The sequence below is a fragment of the Podarcis erhardii genome, assembly GCF_964252035.2.
Source record: "Podarcis erhardii genome assembly, chromosome: 6".
Lineage (NCBI taxonomy): Eukaryota > Metazoa > Chordata > Lepidosauria > Squamata > Lacertidae > Podarcis > Podarcis erhardii.
The window spans coordinates 6,508,477-6,534,066 of record NC_138510.1 but is presented as its reverse complement, the minus strand read 5'-3'; the positions used below and the strand labels follow the sequence as shown (position 1 = coordinate 6,534,066).

Sequence of the window (25,590 nt, the reverse complement as noted above, 5' to 3'; positions counted from 1 at the left end):
GTCATACCTCGAGTTGCGTTTGTTTCACGTTGCGTTTTTTCAGGTTGCGAACGCAGCAAACCCGGAAGTGTTTACTTGTGGGTTTGTGACTTCGCGCATGCACAGGAGCGATCTGCGAGCTTCACGCATGCGCAGGAGCACTCTATCGCATCAAGCGGAGAAACGGTACTCTACTTACGGACTTTTCGGGGTGCAAACGGCACCCTGGAACGGATTGTGTCCGTAAGTAGAGGTACCACTGTACTTGTAACTTGAAGCCATTGGTTCGAGTCCTCCTCTCCAGAGCAGGAGAAAGCAAGCATGCTCCTCCACTTCCTAGGACCCTTGTACTTCGTACCTACGGGACCGCCTCTCCCAATATGCACGGCGGAGGACCTTAAGGTCCATAATTAGCAACAGCCTAGAGGTCCCGAGCTCTAAGGAAGTTAGATTAGCCTCAACCAGAGCCAGGGCCTTTTCAACACTGGCTCCAGCCTGGTGGAACGCTCTGTCTCACGAGACCAGGGCCCTGCAGATCCGTTTTCTTTCTGCAGGGCCTGTAACACAGAGTTGTTCCGCCTGGCCTTTGGCTTGGAATCAACTTGATCCTCTTCCCCTCTTTCCTTTTTCCTTTCTCCTTCTGTCATGGAACTCCTATTTAGGGACTTCCCTGGCTTTTTTCTGGCCCACGTAGGACCAGTCTGGATAGTTGGCCTTGGTGAAGATTTGACGTTTTCATCCCCAAAAAGTTTTTGATTTGAGTTTCTTCTGAAATGAGGCTGCATTTTAATCTTGTTTTTAAGTTGTATTTTAATCAGTTGTTTTTATACCTGGTGTTAGCTGCCCTGAGCCCGGTCTTGGCTGAGAAGGGCGGGGTATAAATAATAATAATAATAATAATAATAATAATAATAATAATAATAATTATTATTATTATTACCTGTAACATGTCGGGTAGATGAAGTTCTGCCCTCTGCAGAAAACACCTCTTTTCTGTGTGACGCCCCCCCCCCCCAATGCATTTGAAGAGTGCTATTGAATCTTCATCTTGGTCTTCTGTTCTCCAAGTTAAACATGCCCAGTTCCTTCGTTCTTTCCTTATAGGACTTGTTTTCCATGGCTGCCCCTGCTGTTGTTTGAAAAAGTGTGTTTCTAGTCCATATGACTGTGGGAGATAAGCTTGAAAGCCCGTGGGCAGTGAGAAACCAGGGGGGGGAAAAAGCCAAGCAGGGTTTTCTTTTCTGTGGCCTGGAATAAGATTTCAGCCCTGTGCTTATTCCCTAGGGAGCGAAGCAACAGAATAAATTAGGCAAAAAAAGGGGGGATTCACTGAAATGCTGAGTTGCTCTGTGTAGACAGGAGTGTTGCACTCTCAGCTTACCGTGCAGGTGTTTGACCAAGTTTTTATTTCTGTTTTCTCCTTTTTGAGTTAGGAAGGAAACAGAAAACTCCTAAGAAATTTACTGGAGAGCAGCCGTCCATCTCCGGAACATTTGGACTGAAAGGTAAATGACGAGTCAGATGCATTCCTGTTTTTGGGAAGTATTTTGTAGAGTATTTCGAATTTTCTGTTTCCGGGCAGCACCTCCTGCCTCAGTTTCATGGAGAGCCCTTTGTGTGTTGCAGAGGATTCTGGGAAATATTCTAGGCTGTTGCCTTTGGTTTAAGCAGGGCACACACCACCACTTTCAGCTGCTGGGCCTTGCTGTTGCCTGGCATGAAGAGAGAGCACATCCCGAAATATGCATTTCAGGAGAACATCAGCCGTGGTGGGCAAAATATCTTTGCGAGAAGTCTGTCCACCACTGCTGCAGTTATCACAGGGAGACCTTGGGCTCATGCAGCCCATAATTCAACTATGGAACTATGGATATGTACAATTTTATAATATGCAGAGGAAATATGTGAAGAGAAATCAGGGAGAGAAGTTGAGGAAAGTCCTTGGTAGCGGGGGAATAATGTATGTGATTTGATAATTTGTTATGTGGAAATTGATCAATAATTTATTTATTTTTTTCAACCTATGGAACCCACCAACACAAAATGTGACAATGGCTTCACTAGGAGATTAGACAACTTCACGGAGGTTAAGAACTATCCCCGGCTACTAGTCCGCGTGACTGGCTACCTCCGCACGGCAGTTTATTCCATTTTCACTCAGTTTCCCTAACTGTTGATTTTCACATTATATTTGGACGTAAAAGGCGCTTCTGGAACTGTAGTGTGATACGGTGCAAGTTTGGCACTCACTTCCACATTATTTGCAAGTGGATTCCCTCCCCAGAAGCAAATAACCTGGAAATGAGTGCTAAGCTTGCACCTACGTTCCATTATTGTTCCAGAAGGGGCTTTTTACCCCATGTAAAAGCTCAAACAAAATGTAGAACATAACCGTCAGGGAAAAGTCTAGATTAGGTAACCTCTGGGTTAGATTACTGCAATGTGTTATATGTGGGGCTGCCTCTGAAGGCTGTTTGGAAAGTCCAGCTGGTGCAGAATTCACTGGCAAGACAGTTTGAACATATTACACAGATCCTAGCCCAACTGCACTGGCAGCCAATTGGTTTCTAGGCCGAGTTCAAAGTGCTGGATTTGACCTATAAATCCTTAAAACGGCTCAGGACCTCAAGGACTGCCTCTCCTCATATGAACCTGCTCAAACTCTGCGATCATCATCTGAGACCCTTCTTTATGTACCGTTTTGAACATGGGTTTGGTTATACCTGCCTGTTGTAGCATATCCATGGAGCTGTCCGTGGAGGCGCAGGTCAATTCTGTGTCCAGGGCAGCTGTTTACCAGCTCCATCTGGTACGCAGGCTGAGACCCTACCTGCCCGCAGACTGCCTCGCTGGAGTGGTGCATGCTTTGGTTATCTCCAGCTTGGACTACTGCAATGCACTCTATGTGGAGCTACCTTTGAAGGTGACCTGGAAACTACAACTAATCAGAATGCAGCAGCTAGACTGGTGACTGGGAGCGGCCGCCGAGACCACATAACACCGGTCTTGAAAGACCTACATTGCCCCAGTATGTTTCCAAGCACAATTCAAAGTGTTGGTGCTGACCTTGAAAGCCCTAAACGGCCTCGGTCCAGTATATTTGAAGGAGTGTCTCCACCCCCATCGTTCTACCCGGACACAGAGGTCCAGCAATGAGGGCCTTCTGGCGGTTCCCTCACTGCGAGAAGCCAAGTTAGAGGGAACCAGGCAGAGGGCCTTCTCAGTGGTGGCACCCGCCCTGTGGAACGCCCTCCCACCAGATGTCAAAGAGAACAACAACTACCAGACTTTTACAAGACATCTGAAGGCAGCCCTGTTTAGGGAGGCTTTTAATGTTTGATGCATTACGGTATTTTAATATTTTGTTGGAAACTGCCCAGAGTGGCTGGGGAAACCCAGCCAGATAGGCGGGGTATAAATAATAAATTATATTATTATTATTATTATTATTATTATTATTATTATTATTATTATTCTCTGCCATATGAGCAGCGCTAGGCCCGCTTTTCAGGAAAGAACCATCCAGCCTGTTCTAACCTCTTTCAAAAGCAAAATCTTTCCTCTTCTCCAGGGCTGGCGAAAGCAGAGGACAAGGCGAAAGCACACCGGGCAAAGAAACTGGAGGCGTCTCTGAGCGGCGCCGGCAATGAAGACCTAAAGAAGAAAACGCCGGGGTCCAGTATGAGAAAGGATGCGGTCCCAACAGCAGCAGCTCCTTCTGCAACAGGTTTGACCCTTTTCACAGAACCCTTTCCATTCCGAGGGGCACATTCCCTTCTGGGTGGGGCCAGAGGCAAAGTGGGCAGAGCTGCAATTGCAAACATTCGCTTTGGACAGTAGGCTAGTTTCTCAACACACACTCACACATCCCTTGCCATCCCCCATCCAGGCAAGCCAGAGTCACGGTCAGGGTTCAAGGATGCAGCTGAGACAGGCAGGAATGCCAGAGGAGGGTGCAGGATTGGTGAGCAGTGTGGCCAAGGAAGGCTGTGGTGTAGTGGTTAAGAGCGGTAGTCTCGTAATCTGGGGAACCGGGTTCGCTTCTCCGCTCCTCCACACGCAGCTGCTGGGTGACCTTGGGCCAGTCACACTTCTCTGAAGTCTCTCAGCCCCACTCACCTCACAGAGTGTTTGTTGTGGGGGAGGAAGGGAAAGGAGAATGTTAGCCGCTTTGAGACTCCTCAGGTAGTGATAAAGCGGGATATCAAATCCAAACTCCTCCTCCTCTTCTTCTTCTTCTTCTTCTTCTTGTGTGGCTTGTGGAACTTGCTCCAACATGACTTGGGGACGGAGCGTCTGTTTGCATGCAGGAGGTCCAGTGTTCAGCCCCTGGCTGCCACTGGGGGAGCCGCTGCCTGCCAGTGCAAACAATACTAATCTAGATGGACCAATGGTTTCACTTGGCTGAAGGCAGTTTATTTTGTCCCTATCTTTCAAGCCATTGCGGGGAAACCCGGTTGTTTGAACAGACATGATTTTTGCTATCAAAACTTGAGGGCTATTTTTTAAAAAATGGTTATTTAAGTCGTGTGCCCTTTGTTTCTCAGTTTGACCCTGTTACATGGCTTTGTATGTTTTGTGGTGTTTTATGCATTGCGGTTTGCTGTTACTTTTATTGATTATAGATTGATAATTCATTATTGTGGCTGATAAGTGTTCAATTATTATTTGCTGATGTTTAACATCACCGTTTAGTATTAGATTCGGATGGATTGCTGAATGTTGCTTTGTTTTATATAAGTTGTTTATTTTAAAGTTATTGTGACTTTTTGTATTGGATTCTTACTATTAATGTTTGACGTTCTAGTACGTTTTTGTATGTGTTGGAAGCCACCCAGAGTGGCTGGGGAAACCCAACCAGATGGGAAGGGTATAAATCATAAATTGTTGTTGTTGTTGTTGTTGTTGTTGTTGTTGTTGTTATTATTATTATTATGCAACCCAGCCAGGTGGGCAGAGTATGAATATATTGTTGCTGTTGTTGTTGCTGTTGCTGTTGTTTTAGTTGTTGTTGTTGTTGTTATTATACTTTCCAGTGTTACCTTTTGAAAGTGCACTTTGTGGGTTAATTTGGGCTGTCTTTAAGTGTCCCTCAAACCACTCCTTTTGGCTCTTAAAACCCAGGCAAGTAGGTATCTGAAGCCAGGGGAAAAACCTTGCTTCTCTGGGGACTCTCTTCCTGGCTCAATGAAGACAGCATGTTCTGAGCAAAGGACAGCTGCGGCACCTTCCAGCTGATCCACATTCCCAGCTTTTGCGTCTGATCGCCGAGTAAACAACTCATCATCCCTAGCCTGTTGCTTGAGACTGCGTCTCGTCTCGGCCTCTTTTTGGCTGTGCTCCCTCGCGGGGGGGGGGGGGGAGTTAGATAAACACTGCAAGGGGTCCCGGAGCTCGTAGACAGACCCTATCTTTGCTCAGATGTTGCTGTGCTTCGGAATGGAACTGTTGCTGAAACCACTCTCCATTTTCCTTTCCTGTGCAATGACGGTGTCGGCAGAGCTCAGGGATTATTGTTGTAGATGCGTTTTGTGGGGAGGCGGCAAAATCACGATCCCACACTTTTTAGTGCGTTTCCTCATGACCTCCCGAACCGCAGGCAGGCTTTAAAAAGAAAAAGAGGCGTGTTGAAAAGAGGAGCGAAAGACTTAACTTAGTAAAACCTCACTTGTAGTTATTTGATCTATTATTCTTTTATATATATATATTTTCCTTTATCTATATGCAGGAGTTGGTAAAGGGACCGCTGAGGGATAAGGATATTTGTTTGGAAAGATGGATGCTAATTAGAGATAAGTTTGTAATATAAGCATCATGTAATGGGGAAGAAGTGGAAATTTCTGAGAAAGAGCGTGGGAAGCCAGTTTTCTGGGGGAATTGTGTTAAATTAGTTTTAACTTGGCATTGACGTGTTATAAATTTGGAAAACAGATAAAAAATAATTGGCACAAAAAAGGAAAAAGGTGAACTAGTTGGAACGGAGGAAATTGAGTTTCCAGTGCATGCGATCGAACAGCAGCCCACCAAATAGCGGAAGTCTATAGGACACTGTCAGGGAACTGCCATCGGAGAGACAGGTGGTGGACAGGCTACAGGAGAATAGGAGAGAATCTGCAGTAGAAGAGGGAACCAGCAGGGGGAGTGCAGGAGTCACAGCGGAGGGGAGGCTCTGGGATGCTTCCAGTGAGAGTAGTGGAGAGGTAACGGGACCCCCGTTGGGAACGCCCACCCTTCGCCGGAAACTGTCACGCAGAGAGTCTCGAAAGCGCATGTCTGTCAAAGAGCTTTTATGTTGGCGTAAATTCCGTAGACGCCCACTGTCAGATTCTACCAGCGACTGACGGAGTCATGCTTTGGGGGCTCCGTTAGTGCATCGGTTTGGATGACCAGCCAAACCCCAGAGGGATCAAGCTTTTACACACAAGCAGCTCACTATCCCATCACAGCAATCTGACAGTCTTTGAAAGCAGCTTGTGCAAGCAGAAGGCATCATGAGCGAACCATCCGGAACCGGAGGAGCAGGAGCGGGAGCTGGCGCAGATCCAAGCCTGGAACAAAGGTACAGGGCGTTGGAGGTCCAGCTGGCACTGCAAACGGCGAGGCTCGAGGAGAGGAGGGCTCAAGATGCAGATAAGGGGAAGACCACCCCACTTGCCAGACGGGTGCCTGGACTGGTGCAGAAATTTGGGGGGGATCCCCGGAACTATCAAGCCTTTAGGACAGAGATGCAATATGCTCTCAATCTACTGTTTGATGACTTCCCCGACGAGAACTCTAGAGTGGCGTACGTGATTGGCCATCTAGAGGGAGGGGCGAGGGACTGGGTTCGGCCCCTGATGGCAGCCAATAATGAAATCTTAAAGGACACAATGAAGTTTTTCCGCGCCATGGACTTGATGTTTTCCAGCGAGATCGAGCAGGGAGTGGTGCGCAGGCAGTTAATGGCGTGTAAACAGGGGAGCCGATCTGTACGTGAGTACTGGACTGAGTTCACCATGCTGATTCATAGACTTGGGTGGGACCTTGCTAGTGAACCTATTCAAATGCTGTTTGAAGAAGGTCTCTCTCCGGCAGTGAAAGATGAACTTTCCCGGGCGCCTAGGGCGGAGTCTATGGATCAGCTGACTAAATCAGCGCTGTCCATTGGGGCACGCCAGGAAGCTAGAGCTATGGAAAAGCGGGAAGGAAAGGGGGAACGTTGGAAGGACTTCCGCATTCCAGAGATTCCGGAGCAGCCTTTCCCGCCAGCAGAGCCGATGGAACTTGGAACAGCGCGCGCGCGCGCAGTTTCAAACACCAGTGAAGGGCGGAAGAAGGAGGGAAAGAGCGGCAAGAGATGCTATCTCTGCCAACAGCCAGGTCACTTTGCCAGAGTCTGTCCGCAAAGGAAGGAATGGCAAGGGATGGCGGGAACTGTTGGGGGGAAGGAGGAAGAAGAAATCACGGAGCCAGTAAAAGCCAACGCCTGGTTGCCAACATCAGGGCACAGCAGCCAGGCCAGGGAGTAATGAATGTGCCCACGCCGGAACCTCCAAGACCAGCGCTTGTGATAGAGGTGTTGCTGGAACTGGCAAACGGACACCCACTGAAGATAAAGGCGCTATTGGATTCAGGTAGCTCATGTAATTTCATGAGCAAAGAGTTTGCAGCTGCACACCAAATACAGACTATCCCATTGAGTAAGCCTTTGCAGGTTACCACGATTGATGGGAGGGAGCTGTTGGGAGGAGAAGTGAGCCAACAGACTGTACCAATGATAATGAGGGTGGCACGACACACCGAACTGATAGCGTTTAACGTAGCCACCTTGGGAGGAGCTCCTATTATCTTGGGTATGAGCTGGCTGGCGCTACACGATCCGCTAGTAGGCTGGCATCAGAGAGTGGTTTCCTTTGGATCAGCACATTGCCTAGAACACTGCAAGGAGGGAGAGGCTCAGGCAGGCGCCAGGGGCACTCTAGCAGTGATGGAAGTGATGGACAAAGGGAGGGTGCCACCACAATACGCTGACTTGCTTGACGTATTCAGCGAAAAAGAAGCAGATAAACTGCCCCCGCACAGACCCTTTGATTGTCAAATTACCTTACTCCCAGGAGCACAATTGCCAGTGGGCAAGCTGTATGCAATGTCAGACAGTGAGATGCAGGAGTTAAGGGAGTTCATTGACAAGAATCTCAAGCGAGGTTTCATCAGAGAGTCACGAGCGGTGGGGGGCAGCCCAGTGTTCTTTGTGGACAAAAAAAACACAGGCAAGCCCAGGCTTGTATGTGATTTCAGGGCCCTAAATGCAGTGTCAGAACCAGTGACTTTCCCTATGCCCAGAATTGATGACATTCTAACACGGGTGAGAAAAGGGAAAATTTTTACCAAGCTGGACCTTAGGGGGGCATATAACTTGATACGTGTGAGAAAGGGGGATGAGTGGAAGACCACTATGTTCACCCCCTTGGGGGCCTTTGAGTACACCGTTATGCCTTTCGGATTACAAGGGGGCTCCGCCTGTTTTCAATCATTCATGAATCACGTCCTGGGGCCACTGCTCTACAAGAACTGCGTAGCGTTCTTAGATGACGTTCTGGTGTACTCAGACAATGAGGAGCAGCATGTGCGAGATGTAAGAGAGGTACTGAGCAAGCTGCGAGAAAACCGGCTGTGGGTGAAACTGGAGAAGTGTCAGTTTCATACCAAGGAGGTGGAATTCCTGGGGTACCGGTTGTCTGACAAGGGATTGGCCATGGATCCCAGCAAGGTTCAAGCGGTACTGGAATGGAAAACACCAAAGACCAAGAAGGACGTGCAAAGGTTCCTGGGCTTCGGAAACTTCTATAGGAAGTTCATCAAAAACTTTGCCCATTTAACAGCGCCCATCACGGATTGTCTTAGTAGCAAAAAGAAATTTGTTTGGACGGGAGAAGCGCAACAAGCGTTCGAACGCTTAAAGCAGGCGTTTGCGTCGGAAGAGCAACTCTTGCACGTGGATCTACAACAACCAATGAGAGTGGAGACTGACGCGTCAGACCGAGCGGTGGGGGCCGTTCTTCTCCAGCCGGGAAAAGATACGTCTGAATGGAGACCGTGTGCATTCTTCTCGCGGAAGTTGAACAAATCAGAGAGGAACTACACAGTGTACGACCGAGAACTGCTCGCCATTCATGAAGCATTCCGGAAATGGCGGCACTTGCTGATTGGGGCGCAGCACAAGGTTCAAGTCCGAACTGACCACAAAAATCTGGAATACTGGAGAACAGCCCGAGTGCTGAACCAGAGACAAGTGAGATGGGCCCAGGAGTTCTCCAAATTCCACTTTGAGATTCGTTACGTGCCCGGCTCCGAGAACGTGAGGGCGGACGCTCTTTCCAGGAAACCTGAGTACTTAGAGGGGGAGGGAGCGCCTGAGGCAAGGCATGTAATCTCTGAAGACCGCTGGGTGTGTGGGGCGGCATTGGTGGGGCAGAGGGAACTGATAGAGGGTACGGAGAAAGATGAATACGCCCAAGAGAAACTCAGAGAGCTCCGGAGGACAGAGGAGAACACAGGGGGGTTCGAAGAAAAGAACGGGGCGTTGTATTACAAAGGGGCACTGTACATACCCGACGGGGAACTGAGGGGCAGAGTACTCAAGCAGTTGCATGACAGCCCCACAGCGGGACATTTTGGACAGCACAAAACCATGTGGTTGGTTACCAGGGAGTTTTGGTGGCCCAAGGTGAGGGAGGACGTACGGGAATATGTCAGGGGTTGCGACAGGTGCCAGCGAGCGAAAGGAGAGAGGGTGGCGCCAGCGGGGCTATTACAACCCTTACCCACGCCCGAAAGGCCATGGGAGGCAGTATCCATAGATTTTATGACGGACCTGCCAAAATCCAAAGGCAAAACAGCTGTCATGGTGGTGGTAGATCAATTAACCAAGATGTGTCATTTTATAGCTTGTTCACATGCAGTCACAGCGGAGGAAACCGCCAAGTTGTTTGTAGAACATATTTTCAAGTTGCATGGCGCCCCCTTGAGGGTGGTCAGTGACAGAGGGAAACAATTTACTTCCAGGTTCTGGAGGAAACTTATGAGCTTACTGCACGTAGAACTCAATTTCTCAACTGCCCGGCACCCAGAAACCAATGGGCAAGCGGAAAGGGCAAATGGGGTTTTACAACAATACCTGAGGTGTTATGTAAAAGACAGAGAAAATGATTGGGTGGATAAGTTACCTCTAGCAGAATTTGCCTACAACAACGCGGAGAACGTGTCCACAGGGATGAGTCCCTTCCTGGCAAATTATGGGTGTCACCCCCGGGCATTCCCAGGAGAGGGAGGGGAGAGGTGGAGCGTGCCGGCGGCGGAATATTTTTTTGAAGAGATGGAGGCGATCCACCGTCAGCTTCAACTTAACTTAGAGAAAGCCAAGGAAGAATATAAGAAGCAAGCAGACAGAAATAGGAGGGAAGGTGAAACTATAAGGGTGGGGGACCGGGTGTGGTTGTCCACCCAAGGGCTACCGTTCAAGGGCGGGAGTAAGAAATTGAGGCCCAAAAGATTGGGACCCTTTGAGGTCATACAGCAGGTCAACCCAGTGGCATTCAAACTCAGGCTGCCCAGTCACATGAAATTACACCCAGTATTTCACAGGTCATTACTGTCGCCGTACCGAGAGGGACGCGAGTGGGGGGAGCGTGAGAGAGAGGCCACCCAAACGCCCGTGATAGAAGAGAGAGAGCGCGACATGAACGTGGCAGGAATCATTGATTCCAGGTGGAAGGGGAATCAGGTGGAATATCTGGTAGAATGGGAGGGGGAAGCAGAGTCGGAAAACACTTGGGTACCAGCAGAGGTAGTCAATGACGAGGTTTTAATAGAAACATTTCATCAGCGTTTCCCAAGAAAACCGCAACCCGTGGCTCGATTTAGAAGGGAACACTTTGGGACCACCGATGAGGAAGGAGAGTTTGAAGGGTTCCCAGAGTCAGGGGTGGGTGAAGAAGCCGACTCCGACGAAGAAGAGGAAGACGGGGAGAGAGACGGTACGCCGTGGCTGGAAGTGTTAGAATCCTCGGACGACGAGGAGAGTTCCTTCAGGGGCTTTCCGCCCTCACCGCCAGTGGGAGAGGAGGCGGGAGGGGGTGAAGGGGGCCCTGGGGGGGAGGTGGATGTCAGGGAACTGCCATCGGAGAGACAGGTGGTGGACAGGCTACAGGAGAATAGGAGAGAATCTGCAGTAGAAGAGGGAACCAGCAGGGGGAGTGCAGGAGTCACAGCGGAGGGGAGGCTCTGGGATGCTTCCAGTGAGAGTAGTGGAGAGGTAACGGGACCCCCGTTGGGAACGCCCACCCTTCGCCGGAAACTGTCACGCAGAGAGTCTCGAAAGCGCATGTCTGTCAAAGAGCTTTTATGTTGGCGTAAATTCCGTAGACGCCCACTGTCAGATTCTACCAGCGACTGACGGAGTCATGCTTTGGGGGCTCCGTTAGTGCATCGGTTTGGATGACCAGCCAAACCCCAGAGGGATCAAGCTTTTACGCACAAGCAGCTCACTATCCCATCACAGACACCCAGGATTTAGCCCCAGACAAACTTCCCCTCTGTCTTTTCTCTTTCTCCAGCGAGCCCAGAAGAGCAGTGGCAGCGGGCGATCAATGAGAGAGGGGAGGTGGCTTGTCCGACCTGCAGCATGATCACCCGGAAAACGATCCTTGGCCTCAAGAAGCACATGGAAGTCTGCCAAAAGGTAGGAAGCCAAAATTGGACGGGGACAAACCACCAAGAAGCATTGTTCTAGTAGATATAATGATGATGATGATGATGATGATGATGACGACGATAATAAAATACCCCGCCCATCTGGCTGTGTTTCCCCAGTCACTCTGGGCAGTTTCCAACAAAATATTAAAATACCGTAATGCATCAAACATTAAAAGCTTCTCTAAACAGAGCTGCCTTCAGATGTCTTGTAAAAGTCTGGTAGTTGTTGTTCTCTTTGACATCTGGTGGGAGGGCGTTCCACAGGGCGGGTGCCACCACTGAGAAGGCCTTCTGTCTGGTTCCCTACAACTTGGCTTCTCGCAGTGAGGGAACCACCAGAAGGCCCTCGGCGCTGGACTTCAGTGTCTGGGCAGAATGATGGGGGTGGAGACACTCCTTCAAATATACTGGACCGAGGCCGTTTAGGGCTTTCAAGGTCAGCACCAACAATTTGAATTGTACTCAGAAACATACTGGGAGCCAATGCAGATCTCTCAGAAACCGGTGTTATGTGGTTTCGGTGGCCACTCCCAGTCACCAGTCTAGCTGCCGCATTCTGGATTAATCACAGTTTCTAGGTCACCTTCAAAGGTACCCCCACGCAGAGCACATTTCAGTAGGCCAAGCGGGAGATAACTAGAGCATGCACCACTCTGGCGAGACAGACTGTGGGCAGGTAGGGTCTCAGCCTGCATACCAGATGGAGCTGGTAGACAGCTGCCCTGGATTCAGAATTAACCTGCACCTCCATGGACAGCTGTGAGTCCAAAATGTCTCGCAGGCTGCGCTCCTGGTCCTTCAGGGGCACAGTTACCCCATTCAGGACCAAGGAGTCCATCACACCTGCCTAGTGTATTTGTATGGATATAGATACAGGCAACTCCCCATTTACACGGAGGTTACAGTCTGAGGCACCGCACACTTAAGTGAAATTGCATATATTGGGAACACCATTGACAAAAGCCTGCAAACTCCCCAATCGCTCCATCCGAACCTCCTTGCTTAAACTCCCAACTCTCCACAGGCCTTGGAAAGTCGGTGCAAGGGCTCCTGGGATTGCACTTGCAAAGGCTTGTGGGATTGCTAGGTGCTGTTTTTGCCCTTTCTGCATTTTTTAGGGCCGTTTTTGCCCTTTCCCTAGTCACTTCCAGGTTCGCAGTGATGCATGTCTGTGTGTGTGTGTGTGTGCGCGCAGTTGCACCAATATTGAACATATGCAAATAGAGAGTTGCCTGTATATTTTATTATTTTATTGCCAGTAAGGGACTGGTGGTAAAATACACATTGTTATTAAGCCCTGCTACCAATACTATGATGATGATGATGATGATGATGATGATGGGCAAGGCTATCAGCGGACGATGGTTATGATGGCTGTACTCTGTCTCCACTGGGCTGGAGGCAGCAATGCTTCTGAAAACCAGTTTTTGGTGTGTTGACTTTTCGTTCCGCTCGCTTCAGCTGCAGGATGCCTTGAAATGCCAGCACTGTAAGAAGCAATTCAAGTCCAAAGCCGGGTTGAATTACCACACCATGGCCGAGCACGTCAACAAGGTAGGAAACTCTGCTTGCATGTAAAACAAGTAAATGAATATTCTGCACCGTGGCGACATACTGCCCTCGGACAAGCCGGATTCCAAAACTTGTGTGTTTTTCGCAAGTTTGCATAATTTCCCTTGTCTTCCAACCCGTGTTTTTGGAATCTGTGCTATTTATTGCCCGGGGGGGGGGGAGGGAAAGGGGGCAAGGAGCTGTGCTCGGCACTGGGGCCTCCACACCCCATGACTATTAATCTTGTTCCACAACCCCTCTGGCACCTGAAATCTCACCAGGAACACGCCTTTGCGACCACGAGGGCTGTAAAAAAATAATAAAAAAGAGGAAATAAGAGATTCTCACTTTTTCTGCGCTGGCATCACTCTGCAATAGATGCATAGTGCTGGATAATGGTGCCAGGGTGCTGTGCCTTTTATAAAATGCCTCTTTCTGAGGTGAGAGGCGGACAACGGCCCATGGCTTGTACGAAAGGCTAGATTAACATTGCAGGTTTTCTCGATTCCTTCCCTGCAGCCAGTTCCTGTGGAAGCCGCTGCCCCTCTCAGCGAGCACGAAGAGCGGGAGAGGCTGAGGAGAGTACTAAAGCAGATGGGGAAACTAAAATGCCCCGTTGAGGTACTTCTTTTCTCTCTTGGCTAATATTTCCAGCAGAAAAAGAGTTGGGGTAGCCAGCGAATTTTTCAGTATGGTCACATGTTACGCATGTTCATCAGGTGTGTTTGACGTTAGGTGGTTGAAAGCCAGCTGGTTGAAATCGCACAGATTTAATGCCCAGAAGGCAGGGAGCTCAAAAGCTCTCTTTGTTCGGGGTTTCCCTGGCGCAGAAAGAGCTTTTAAACTCTTCGCCTTGCTTACTGGGCTCTGGGATGCTTGTGCGATATCTTGGGATCTCACGAGAGCATTCCAGAGCCCAGTAAGCAAGGCGGAGAGCTGTTAAGTTCTCTGTTTTGCTTTGGGGCGCGAGGCAGCATGGATGTGCTTGTCTTAACAGAGCTAAATCTATGGCCCGCAACTTCACTTTACATTTAAAGCAATATCACTCCCCTTTAAAAAGTCACAGCTTTCTCCCAAAGAATTCTGGGAACTGTAGTTTGTTAAGGGTCATGAATGTTCTCTGGAAAGACAGATTGATTGTTGAAATACCCTGGAAATTGTAGTTCTTGGGGGCAGGGAAATAGGGTTCCCCCCCAAAAAACTCTCAGTTCCCAGGATACTTTGGGGGAAAATCGTGCCTGTTTAAAGTAGTATGATACTGCTTTAAAGTTCGATGAAGATTTCCCCTTACCAATGAATGGATCCCCTTACCAATGAGTGGATTTCATCACCGCTGCCACAATGTTTGCCGGCTGGGAAATTACAGAACACCTTTCTGGCTTCCTAGCAAGAGCAGGACTCATCATCAGAAAGCAGCTTCAGCAGACACTCTCTTTTCTAGCTCCCTAAATTGACACGAAGGGATGCGTGTGGCACTTTGGGTTAAACCACAGAGCCTAGGGCTTGCCAATCAGAAGGTCGGCGGTTCAAATCCCCGCAATGACGGGGTGAGCTCCCGTTGCTTGTTCCCTGCTCCTGCCAACCTAGCAGTTCGAAAGCACCTCAAAGTGCAAGTAGATAAATAGGTACTGCTCCGGCGGGGGCTAAACGGCGTTTCCATGCGCTGTTCAGGTTTGCCAGAAGCGGCTTAGTCCTGCTGGCCACATGACCCGGAAGCTGTACGCCGGCTCCCTCGGCCAATAAAGCGAGATGAGCGCTGCAACCCCAGAGTCGCTCACGACTGGACTTAATGGTCAGGGGTCCCTTAACCTTTACCTTTTAAGTTGACACAACTGCTGGACAGAGAGCATACAGCTGTGGGCAAATCTCTGCCATGCTGCCTTCCTGGCCAGGTGAGGGGAGGAAAGGTATATTGCCGAAGAGAAGTGGCAGTAGCAACCAAAACTTTAAGAAGAGCATGGCTGTTGAATTAGGCCAATGCGCCCCCCCCCCATCTGACCCAGCCTCCCTGTTCTCATGATAGCCAGGCAGATGGCCCAGTGGGAAGCTGGCAAGCAGGACTGAGCCCATTGGCATTCTCTCTGCCTCCCCAAAGTGGAGGTAAAACAGGGCGGATTTGATTTAAATCAAATCGATTTAAATCAAATCAATTTAAATCACGATTTAAATCACTCATCAGTAAACAACTAAACAACAAGACTTGATTTAAATCATTTTTTTTTTTACAGAAAAACTCATTCTTGCATATTTACAACCAAATGAAGGTTTCATTTTTGGAATAATAAATTTTCAGAGTAGTTTTTACAGTTATATAAAAAATTACTGATTTGGTTATACTATTAGAAGTACATAGACCGATAATTTATGAAATGATTGTGAGGTTTAATAAGTTAACTGTTTATATTTGGACAACTTTTCTGCTGTACTTCATTGGAAGGAGAAAAACAATCATTTCCTTAATAACAATTTAAACAATTTATTTAACTAAAACAATAACAGTATGGCATACGTATCCATGTTTGTTAACTGATGTGGTTAAACGATTAAAAAAAGACAAATAAACTTAGACTGAGTTTTAGCACACATGAAAAACTTAAAACAGATCCTTATTTCCTGATGAATAGCCTTTGGACTATAATGTAACTTAAATAGAAAACTATCTTTAGAAAGATTTTTCCTCCAAAAGCATTTTGTTTTAAAAATCCGATTTAAATTTTAAAAAATCTGATTTAAATAATAATTAAAAAATCATAGATTTTTATCCACCCTGAGGTAAAACAGCCATCGTGGTTAGTAGCCATTGATAGCCTTATGAGGAAAAATACAAAACCTTGTACAAAGCCACAGAGACTTGCGAACTACCCAACCTAAGATGAAAAATCCATTGAAATCAGACATTATAAGTTCATCTTAGGTTGGGTAGTTCGCAAGTCTCTGTGGCTTTGTATAAGGTTTTGTATTTTTCTCAGAAGACTGATAAAGAATGTGTAATCATTTCGGTAATTATTGATAGCCTTATGAGCTGGTCTCACCTGCTTTTGAACCCATCCAAGTTTCTGGCATTCCCACCGTGTTTCTCCTGTTCATCTTCCTACAGGGATGTGTGGCTACTTTCTCCAGCCTTATGGGGTACCAGTACCACCAGAAGCGGTGCGGGAAGCAGCTGTCTGAGGTGGAGAAGCCCGTCTTCACCTGCCTGCACTGTGGGAAGACGTACAAGTCGAAAGCAGGACACGACTACCACGTCCGGTCAGAGCATCCGTCCGCGGTAAGGTCCCCCCGAGCCTCTTCCCTCCAGCCCAACAGTGTCACGCTGTTGAGCATCATTATGCTGCAAGACATTACATTTTGCAAAGTATTTCCTCATCTTTTGTTTTTTTTAAGAAAAATAGTTTTTATTTGCATTTTTAATGCAAAACAAGCAAAAAACCACACACACACCCTTTTCTCCGCCCCCCCCCCAATTGTACAACTTTCATAACAATCTCGACATACAGCTAAATACCTAGTGACTTCCCATCCACCCTTTTCCTGGTTTCTGTACTTTTCTACTAAATTGCCTGTTCCAAATTTTTACTCTTCAAATTTATTCCTCTGCTAATTTCTGCTAGCGCCTGTTCTGCCGGGTTTACTCAAGACAAGCTAGGTTATTTACTTGTTTATACTGGTTCTTTAAAATATCCAATAAACATTTTCCAATCCTCCTTATATCCTTTATCATACTTTTCTCTTACCCTATTGCTGCTGCCAGTTCAGCATATTCAAGCAATTTAAACGGCTACTCTTCTCTGGTGGGTACCATACTCGTTCTCCACCTTTGTGCCAGTAAAATTCTGGCCGCGTTGGTGGCATATAATAATAATACATATCTTTTTTTTACCATTCCCAAAAGGAATGTCTCAGGCCTTGGGGGGAAGGTTTTTATGAATATCTTTTTAAAATCATTGTAAATTACCGTATTTTTTGCTCTATAAGACTCACTTTTTCCATCCTAAAAATTAAGGGGAAATGTGTGTGCGTCTTATGGAGAGAATGCAGGCTACGCAGCTATCCCAGAAGCCAGAACAGCAAGAGGGATTGCTGCTTTCACTGCGCAGCGATCCCTTTTGCCGTTCTGGCTTCTGAGATTCAGAATATTTTTTTTCTTTTTTTCCTCCTCCAAAAACTAGGTGCGTCTTGTGGTCTGGTGCGTCTTATAGAGAGAAAAATACGGTACTTCCCAGAATTCCCCAATTATTTTACAAGACCACAACATGTGGAAAAAGGTTGCTTCTACTTCATTGCATTTCCAACATTTATCTTTTTCTTTTATCAACATTTCTGCTAGTTTGGCAAGGCAACAGTGATCCACTGGTAGTGTTTGTGCAAAACCTATTTCTCCTCTCAGCCTTTGTCTCAGCTTGCTAAATTTGGTTCTTTGAGTGCTGCTGATTTCAATACTCCTTATTTTAATGAATTTTTTTGTTTTGGGTGAACCACCTTGATTTTTTTTTTTCTTATAATAGAAGGCAGTGTTACAATTATTTTAAATACAGTGCACACATTTAACATGCGCAATTTTGAGTGTATGCAGCTGAAGGCAGGTTAGTTGAAAGTACGCAAGTTAAATCCAAACCTGGTGGGGAGCTTAAAAGCTCATTCTCTGGTTTGTGGATCCTGGTGACAGCCCTTGACATAGAGTATCCAGGCTTTTTCATGCTGATGCGGAAGATGGGGCTGACACTGGTTTCCACCTTCACCCCCCCCCCCGTCTTCTCAGCCTCCTGAACAGCCCGAGATAAAGCCTGAAGTCAGCCTCGTTGAAGATTTCGAGAGGACTCCGAGCGGCAGGATCCGGCGCACATCAGCCCAGGTCGCTGTCTTCCACTTGCAGGAAATTGCCGAGGACGAGCTAGCCAAGGACTGGACCAAACGGAGGATGAAAGACGACTTGGTCCCCGAGACAAAGCGAGTGAGAACCCGTCACACACTTGAATTTTGCTGAAGGCGGGGTGCAGGGAAAACAGGGTCTGTGGTCTTGGTCCGGGGCACGTGTTGGGGGGTGTGTGGCTTGGAGGTTCTTCAGTTGGCTGGTTTGGAAACAGATTGGAAATCAGACAGGCGCCTGACCAGAGAAGCCAAGCTTAGGGAATCGTTTTTGCAGGACCAGGTGCAGCTCTGTGGACAGCAGGGCTCGCAGCTTCAGTACCACTCTGTTGTTGCTTGCAGTGATCACGCTCCAGCCAGGGGCAGCAGGCCTATCCACCAGCTACTAGTGTTGTACTGAGTTAGCATGCTCTTGTTATCTCCCACTTGGACTACTGCAATGCGCTGTACGTGGGGCTATCTTTGAAGGTGACCCGGAAACTGCAATTAATCCAGAATGCGGCAGCTAGACTGGTGACTGGGAGTGGTCGCTGGGACCAATAACACCGGTCCTGAGAGATCTGCATTGGCTCCCAGTATGTTTCCGAGTACAATTCAAAGTGTTAGTGCTGACCTTTAAAGCACTAAACGGCCTTGGTCCTGTATATTGGAAAGAGTGTCTCCACCCCCTGAAGGAGCGTCTCCACCCCCATCATTCTGCCCGGACACTAAGGTTCAGCTCCGAGGGCCTTCTGGCGATTCCCTTGCTGCAAGAAGTGAGGTTACAAGGAACCGGGCAGAGGGCCTTCTCGGTAGTGGCACCCGCCCTGTGGAACACCCTCCCATCAGATGTTAAGGCAATAAGCAACTATCTTACCTTTAAAAGACATCTGAAGGTGGTCCTGTTTAGGGAAGTTTTTAATGTTTGATGCTGTATTGTGTTTTTAATATTTGGTTGGAATCCACTCAGAGTGGCTAGGGAAACTCAGCCAGATGGGTGGCGTATAAATAATACATTATTATTATTATTATTATTATTATTATTATTATTATTATTATTTATTTGCCTACTAGATGTGCATATGCGCAAGGTCCTCAGTGTTTTCTTTCTCTGCCACTGGTTGAGCTCTTCTTCGTCACACTGCCTGTGACAAAATACACTCTTGTTGATTTCATCTTTTGTTGATTTCATCCAGTTAAAGATTTGTTCATTTTGGTGAAACACACATACATGCACGCTCCAGGCAATCTTTTTAAACTTGGGGAAATGTAAATAACAGAATCGTTTTTTGGGGGGAAACTTGTTGAAATAACAAGCAGAATAGAAGAAGAACAATGCAGTTTTTTGTAGAGATGTGTTCTAGATGCCAAAGTTGATTAACCACTGCTTCTCGTCTGGCAGCTAAACTATACCCGTCCTGGGCTTCCAAAGCTGAACCCGAGGCTTCTGGAAACCTGGAAAAACGAAGTGAAGGAAAAAGGACACATCAACTGCCCTAATAACGTGAGTGCCTTGTTTTCTGCAAGGCTGATTGGAAAATGAAAGGGATGTTATGTTTTATGCTGTGTTATGGACATGCTGTGGGACGCGGGTGGCACTGTGGGTTAAACAACCTTTGCCGATCCAAAGGTTGGCAATGGTTGGTTTGAATCCCTGCGACGGGGTGAGCTCCCCTTGCTCGGTCCCTGCTCCTGCCAACCTAGCAGTTCGAAAGCACGTCAAATTGCAAGTAGATAAATAGGTACCGCTCTGCCGGGAAGGGAAACGGTGTTTCCGTGTGCTGCTCTGGTTCGCCAGAAGCGGCTTAGTCATGCTGGCCACATGACCCGGAAGCTGTACGCCGGCTCCCTCGGCCAGTAAAGCGAGATGAGCGCTGCAACCCCAGAGTCGGCCACGACTGGACCTAACGGTCAGGGTTCCCTTTACCTTTAGCTATGGACATGCTGCAGATTGGAACAGATCTCTTTCTGAGTTCTCCCGTTCTTAAGGTTTCATGGCCAGGGTGCCCAGTCCCTGAGTTGAAAAAGTTGCCTCTCCCTGATCTCCAGGAAAGGCTTGTTAACAGGGCTGTGGGGAGGTGCGAGGGATGTCATTTGCAGAGCAGGTGAGAGGCATTAGCCGGTTATCACGGCCACTTTGAAAAGGTGCGCGGCACTGAAACGGATAGCGTCTCTGCCCAGGCCATGAGCCCAATTTCCCTTTCCACATCAGACTCGCGACCGGCGGTGCTGTAAGATCTCCCGTCGCCCAGCAGGCCTGCCGTAACTGCTTGAAAGCGCCTTGAATGTTCAAAGGTCCATTTAGGGACGTGTTTTGCCTGCCAGCGACGGAGCCACATGACTCCCATTAGCAGTAATTAGAAGCAATGTGGCAAGATCCCAACAGGCAGATCGCCTGTAAAATTAACCTTGTGACGGCGAGAGGGAGCTTGCAAAGAAGGAGAGCCTTGTGGGGATTTGGAGGGGGGCGGTCGCTGCAACCCCATGAAAGGGGGAAAGGAAGTGGGGGGAGTACAAAACTCTACTTAACATGTGCTGCGCTGTTTTCGCTTCCAGTGCTGCGCTGCCATCTATTCCAGTGTGTCCGGTTTGAAAGCCCACCTTGCAAACTGCAACAAGGTAAGGCATTTATTCGGCTTATAGCCTAGCTTCATTGTTATTATTGATTAAATTTGTATACCGCCCTTCATCAGGAAGATCTCAGGGCGGTTCACAGCATCAAAATACAAAATAAAAACACAAAATACACAATGAAAGCAAAAACAAAACAATAACCACTCCGCTCCCACAAACACATATAAAAGGACACATAATGTTAATCAGGCAAAGAGCTGGTTGAAGAGGAACATTTTTGCTTGGCGCCTAAAGATGTACAGTGAAGGCACCAGGCGAGCCTTCCTGGAGAGAGCATTCCACAAACGGGGAGCCATTGCACAGAAGGCCCTGTTCTTGTGTTGCCACCCTACGGATTTCCCATGGAGGAGGCACACGACAAAGGGCCTCATGGTGATCTCAGGGTCTGGGTTGGTTCATATGGGTAGAGGCGGTCCTGGAGGTATTGAGGTCCTGAGATGTTTAAGGCTTTGTAGGTCAAATTCAGCACTTTGAATTGGGCCTGGAAACTAATTGTCAGCCAGTGCAGTTGGGCCAGGATCAGTATAATATGCTCAAACTCATGCTCCATGGAGCAACCTGGCCACTGAATTCTGCAACAGCTGAAGTTTCCGAACCTTCTTCAGAGGCAGCTCTGGAGGATGTCATAGCCAGTGGTATCCAAAACCCGTGAAGAGGTCATATAATGGCAAGGTTGAGAACCCTTCCCTGAGCGCATAGGCGGAAATCCTTTTCCCAACTCTCACTCCCCGCCCTCAGCTTTCAGCGCCCTCTGCCAAATTCAAGCACCTCATTCATTTTCTGACGGATCAGAAAACGGCTGGCTGGTTCATTCAGATGCTTCCAGTTGTGTGAAGATGCACCTATACTCAATGTCTGATGCTTGCCTGCTTCGCATTAATGCCACAGATCCAGCTGCAAGCATGCTCCCGCAACTCTCACTACACCCCTCTCCCGCCGGGAGCTCGTACATCACCTCATTGTCAATAAAGAATATATTACGCATTCTCTAGTGGCAGATGGAGGCAGAGTAGGGAGCTCATTCGTTTTCCGCAAGGTCAGCGGTAGCAGAAATCCAGGGTTTTAATTAGCTGCTCGGCAACCCAGAAGAGAAATTTCAAAAGCTTTATTGATCAGGTTCGGCCATAAATTACAGGAAGCCTCTGCTCCTCGTAGCGGGCTGCAGAGTAGAATGAAGCTGCTGTTCAGCTCCACGTGGCAGCTTAGGTAGGCTGGCGCAACATCGGGGATGGCCAGCTCCACGAGGGGTTCAAGGTGGGGCAAGTGGAAGATGTTGCTTCAGCAACAGACAGCTGTTAGCTTTTTTGTGATGAAACAGATGCCTTGCACAAGACTTGAAGATAAATCTTTGCTTGTCAGGTTGGCAACAGTTGAACAGGTATTATTCAATTAATATTACTATTATTGTTGTTGTTGTTGTTGTTATATTAAATTTACATATTAATGAAAGCAATGTGTTTCTCTCCCTTGAGCCAAAGAGAGGGCTTAGTCCTTCATAGCAGTGCATAAGGTACCGTATTTTTTGCTCTATAAGACTCACTTTTTCCCTCCTAAAAAGTAAGGGGAAATGTGTGTGCGTCTTATGGAGCGAATGCAGGCTGCGCCGCTATCCCAGAAGCCAGAACAGCAAGAGGGATTGCTGCTTTCACTGCGCAGCGATCCCTCTTGCTGTTCTGGCTTCTGAGATTCAGAATATTTTTTTTTCTTGTTTTCCTCCTCCAAAAACTAGGTGTGTCTTGTGGTCTGGTGCGTCTTATAGAGCAAAAAGTACAGTATTAATCCATAGCTTGCCTGTCCTCACAAACTCCTCCAGACAGCGTCTGCTGCTTGAAGTCACCACATTCCCCATGTTCTCAAGGAAAAGACGATAACAAAATAAGCAAACCAACTGCCACCATTTATTCTTTGCGAAATACATTTGCAATGCAAATACAGTACAAATACTAACAACCACCTCGGAATGGACCTTAGGTAAGGCGGGGGTTGTAAGCTCCTCTGCCAAAAATGCCTCATCTTTTGCCCTCCATCTCACCTGAGCGAGCCAGGTGACCCTTTCTGCTAAGTTTCCAAATGCATGAGTGCAGGATAGGTTCTGAGGTGTCCCGGTGAGTGTTAACCCTTCCCCGGATCCCCAGGGGAGGTTCTGACCCCTACCTGAATCCTACTCCATATATGAAGGAGCCTGAAGATTCCCTGCAGGCTGAATGGCACAGTCCCAAGGACAAATCTGTCCTATGTAGATGATCAACACATCTCCAAGATATCCTCCGGGGCTGAGCTCACACGGCCGGACCTTTGTATTGCAGGGAGACCACTCCGTGGGGAAGTATCGTTGTCTTCTGTGTCAGAAGGAGTTTAGCTCGGAAAGCGGAGTCAAGTACCACATCATTAAGACTCACTCGGAGGTAAGTCAGCAAAGGACTTTGGGGGGGGGGTGTCCGCCCCCCCGTGAAAGCTGAAATTCTTGTGAGGCCTACAGGACACTGGTCCCAGTGACCTGGAATAAATCATTATCCTTTTCTAATAATAGAGGAGCGAATTTCAAAGTTCCAGCTGACTGAAATTAGTCCCCAAGATTTGCTGCCTTATTTTCCAGTAGCTAATTTTTTTTGGGGGGGGGGGTTGTGGGGAGGGTTTCATGAAGGGGAGGGGACTTTAGGCTGTTCATCATACCCTGCATCAAAGTCAGTCTGGGTAACTCCCTCTCAGGGACTGGGCAGATGATTAGGAGTGGTGGAGACCCTCACCCCAAGAGCTTCCCTAAACAGGGCTGCCTTCAGATGTCTTCTAAAAGTCTGGTAGTTGTTTTTCTCTTTGACAACTGGTGGGAGAATAATATATTTGTACCCTGCCCATCTGGCTGGGCTTCCCCAGCCACTCTGGGCAGCTTCCAACAAAGGTTAAAAATACATTAAAATGTCACACAATAAAAACTTCCCTGAACAGGGTTGCCTTCTAAATGTCAGGTGCTTGTTTATCTCTTTGACATCTGATGGGAGGGCGTTCCACAGGGCGGGCGCCACCACCGAGAAGGCCCTCTGCCTGGCTCCCTGTAACTTGGCTTCTCACAGTGAGGGAACTGCCAGAAGGCCCTCGGCGTTGGATCTCAGTGTCCGGGCTGAACGATGGGGGTGGAGACACTCCATCAGGTATACTGGGCCTTTGAGGCCATTTAGGGCTTTCAAGGTCAGCACCAACACTTTGAATTGTACTCAGAAAGGTACTGGGAGCCAGTGTAGGTCTTTCAAGACCGGTGTTATGTGGTCTCGGCGGCCGCTCCCAGTCACCAGTCTAGCTGCCGCATTCTGGATTAGTTGTAGTTTCCAGGTCACCTTCAAAGGTAGCCCCACAGAGAGCGCATTGCAGTAGTCCAAGCAGGAGATAACCAGAGCATGCACCACTCTGGCGAAACAGTCTGAGGGCAGGGAGGGTCTCAGCCTGCGTACCAGGTGGAGCTGGTGCCCTAGTCCTGAACAGGGACAGGAGTCAGACGTCGTAGAAACAGTACAGCAGCTGGTTGACACCGTGCCCCTTGAAAGAGGGGCAGCTGTGCCCTTTGTGTCTCTGAGCGGAAAGCCAAACAGAAAAGGAAAGATTCCCTTGTCGGCCACCGTAGGCAGCAGGAGGGGTCTGTGAGGTAGAGAAAGTCAGCGGCCAGGGGGAAGAGCGGGCACTCCAGGGAACAGTCGTATTTCCTGATCTCTGTGTATTAAGTAGTGGGTGGGCATAGCAGACGACACAGAGATTTCTCCAAGTAGGTCTTTATAAGTAAGCTGGAATTGAACTGAACAGCAAACAGCTCATCCGGCCTGCTTTTATAGGCAGCCGGCTGTCCACATTGTAACAACAACAGCCCAGGATTTCCCGCCTAAATTAACTTACGAGGACCTGAGTGAAAACCATATATAGTCATATCTCGGGTTGAAGTAGCTTCGGGTTAAGCATTTTTGGGTTGCACTTCGTGGTGACCTGGAAGTAACGGAGCGCGTTACTTCCAGGTTTCGCTGCTCGCGCATGCACAGACTCTAAAAATGACGTCATGCGCATGCGCGGAAGTGGCGAATCTCCTTTTGTCTCCTTGGTTCACCCAATATGGGGGAAGGATTTTGGGGCAAACCCCCAAACTGAAGCAAGTGATTGCAGCTCAGAATGGTTCAAGTGGGGATGAGGTGCATCGTTTTGTTGTTTTTTTAACTTCTGAAAACCGCCACGTTTGCTGGTAGTTTTGGTGTTGCGGCAGAGCTGTGGACGCTGCTATTCCGTGCCGCGTCCAAATCAAGTTCCCGACTCTGTTCTCCTTTCCTTCCTTGAACGCAGAACTGGTTCCGGACTTCCACGGAGGCCATTCGGAAGAAAAAGACCAGCGAGCCGACCGCTGCCAGCCACGAGGAGAAGAGGAAAAGCACAGACGGGAAGAAGAGGGGGCGGAAGCCGAAGGAAAGGCCTCCGGAATCTTCCGCCAAAAGCAAAGAGATAGGCAAGACGAACCATAAGAAACCGGCGGGGCCCTGGGAGGCCGCGGACTTCAGCCCCGATGAGACAGAGCGAGGTAACAAGCCCCCCCACAGCAAGAAAGGGGGGTCCAGTAAAATGCCAGAGAAATAAGCCGTCGGTTTGGGGGGGGGGAGAAAACAAAACAAAACTCTCTAATGATTAGTTTACAGCCCAGGGTAATGGGGCAGAAGGAAGGGGAGAGCTACTCCCAGTATATGCTGGGCCCCTTCTGCTCATCCCTTTTTTAAAAACGAAAAACCACTTTAAATCACGGGACGTTTTGTTTTCACCACTGGAAGAAGAGACCGAAGCGAGGAACGGCCGCTGTGCGATTCTTCCGTCGGAAACCTCTGC

General features: G+C 48.2%; 1 protein-coding gene across 6 annotated transcripts in view; it reads left to right on the top strand.

Annotated features, from left to right (window-relative positions):
* Positions 1 to 25,366, top strand: part of ZNF512B (zinc finger protein 512B) — a 45,321-nt gene extending 19,955 nt beyond the window's left edge. For 4 of the 6 annotated variants that reach the window (XM_081867670.1, XM_081867672.1, XM_081867668.1 and 1 more), the window contains exons 7-17: positions 1,407 to 1,484; positions 3,551 to 3,706; positions 11,574 to 11,698; positions 13,174 to 13,266; positions 13,783 to 13,884; positions 16,361 to 16,531; positions 18,023 to 18,214; positions 19,511 to 19,612; positions 20,665 to 20,727; positions 23,049 to 23,147; positions 25,060 to 25,366. In XM_081867670.1, coding sequence (XP_081723796.1) covers positions 1,407 to 1,484; positions 3,551 to 3,706; positions 11,574 to 11,698; positions 13,174 to 13,266; positions 13,783 to 13,884; positions 16,361 to 16,531; positions 18,023 to 18,214; positions 19,511 to 19,612; positions 20,665 to 20,727; positions 23,049 to 23,147; positions 25,060 to 25,347 — 1,469 coding nt within the window. In that variant the 3' untranslated portion in view covers positions 25,348 to 25,366. The remainder of the gene's footprint in view (positions 1 to 1,406; positions 1,485 to 3,550; positions 3,707 to 11,573; positions 11,699 to 13,173; positions 13,267 to 13,782; positions 13,885 to 16,360; positions 16,532 to 18,022; positions 18,215 to 19,510; positions 19,613 to 20,664; positions 20,728 to 23,048; positions 23,148 to 25,059) is intronic. The other 2 variants (XM_081867673.1, XM_081867671.1) reach the window with 1 other exon arrangement.
* Positions 25,367 to 25,590: the final 224 nt, after the last annotated feature.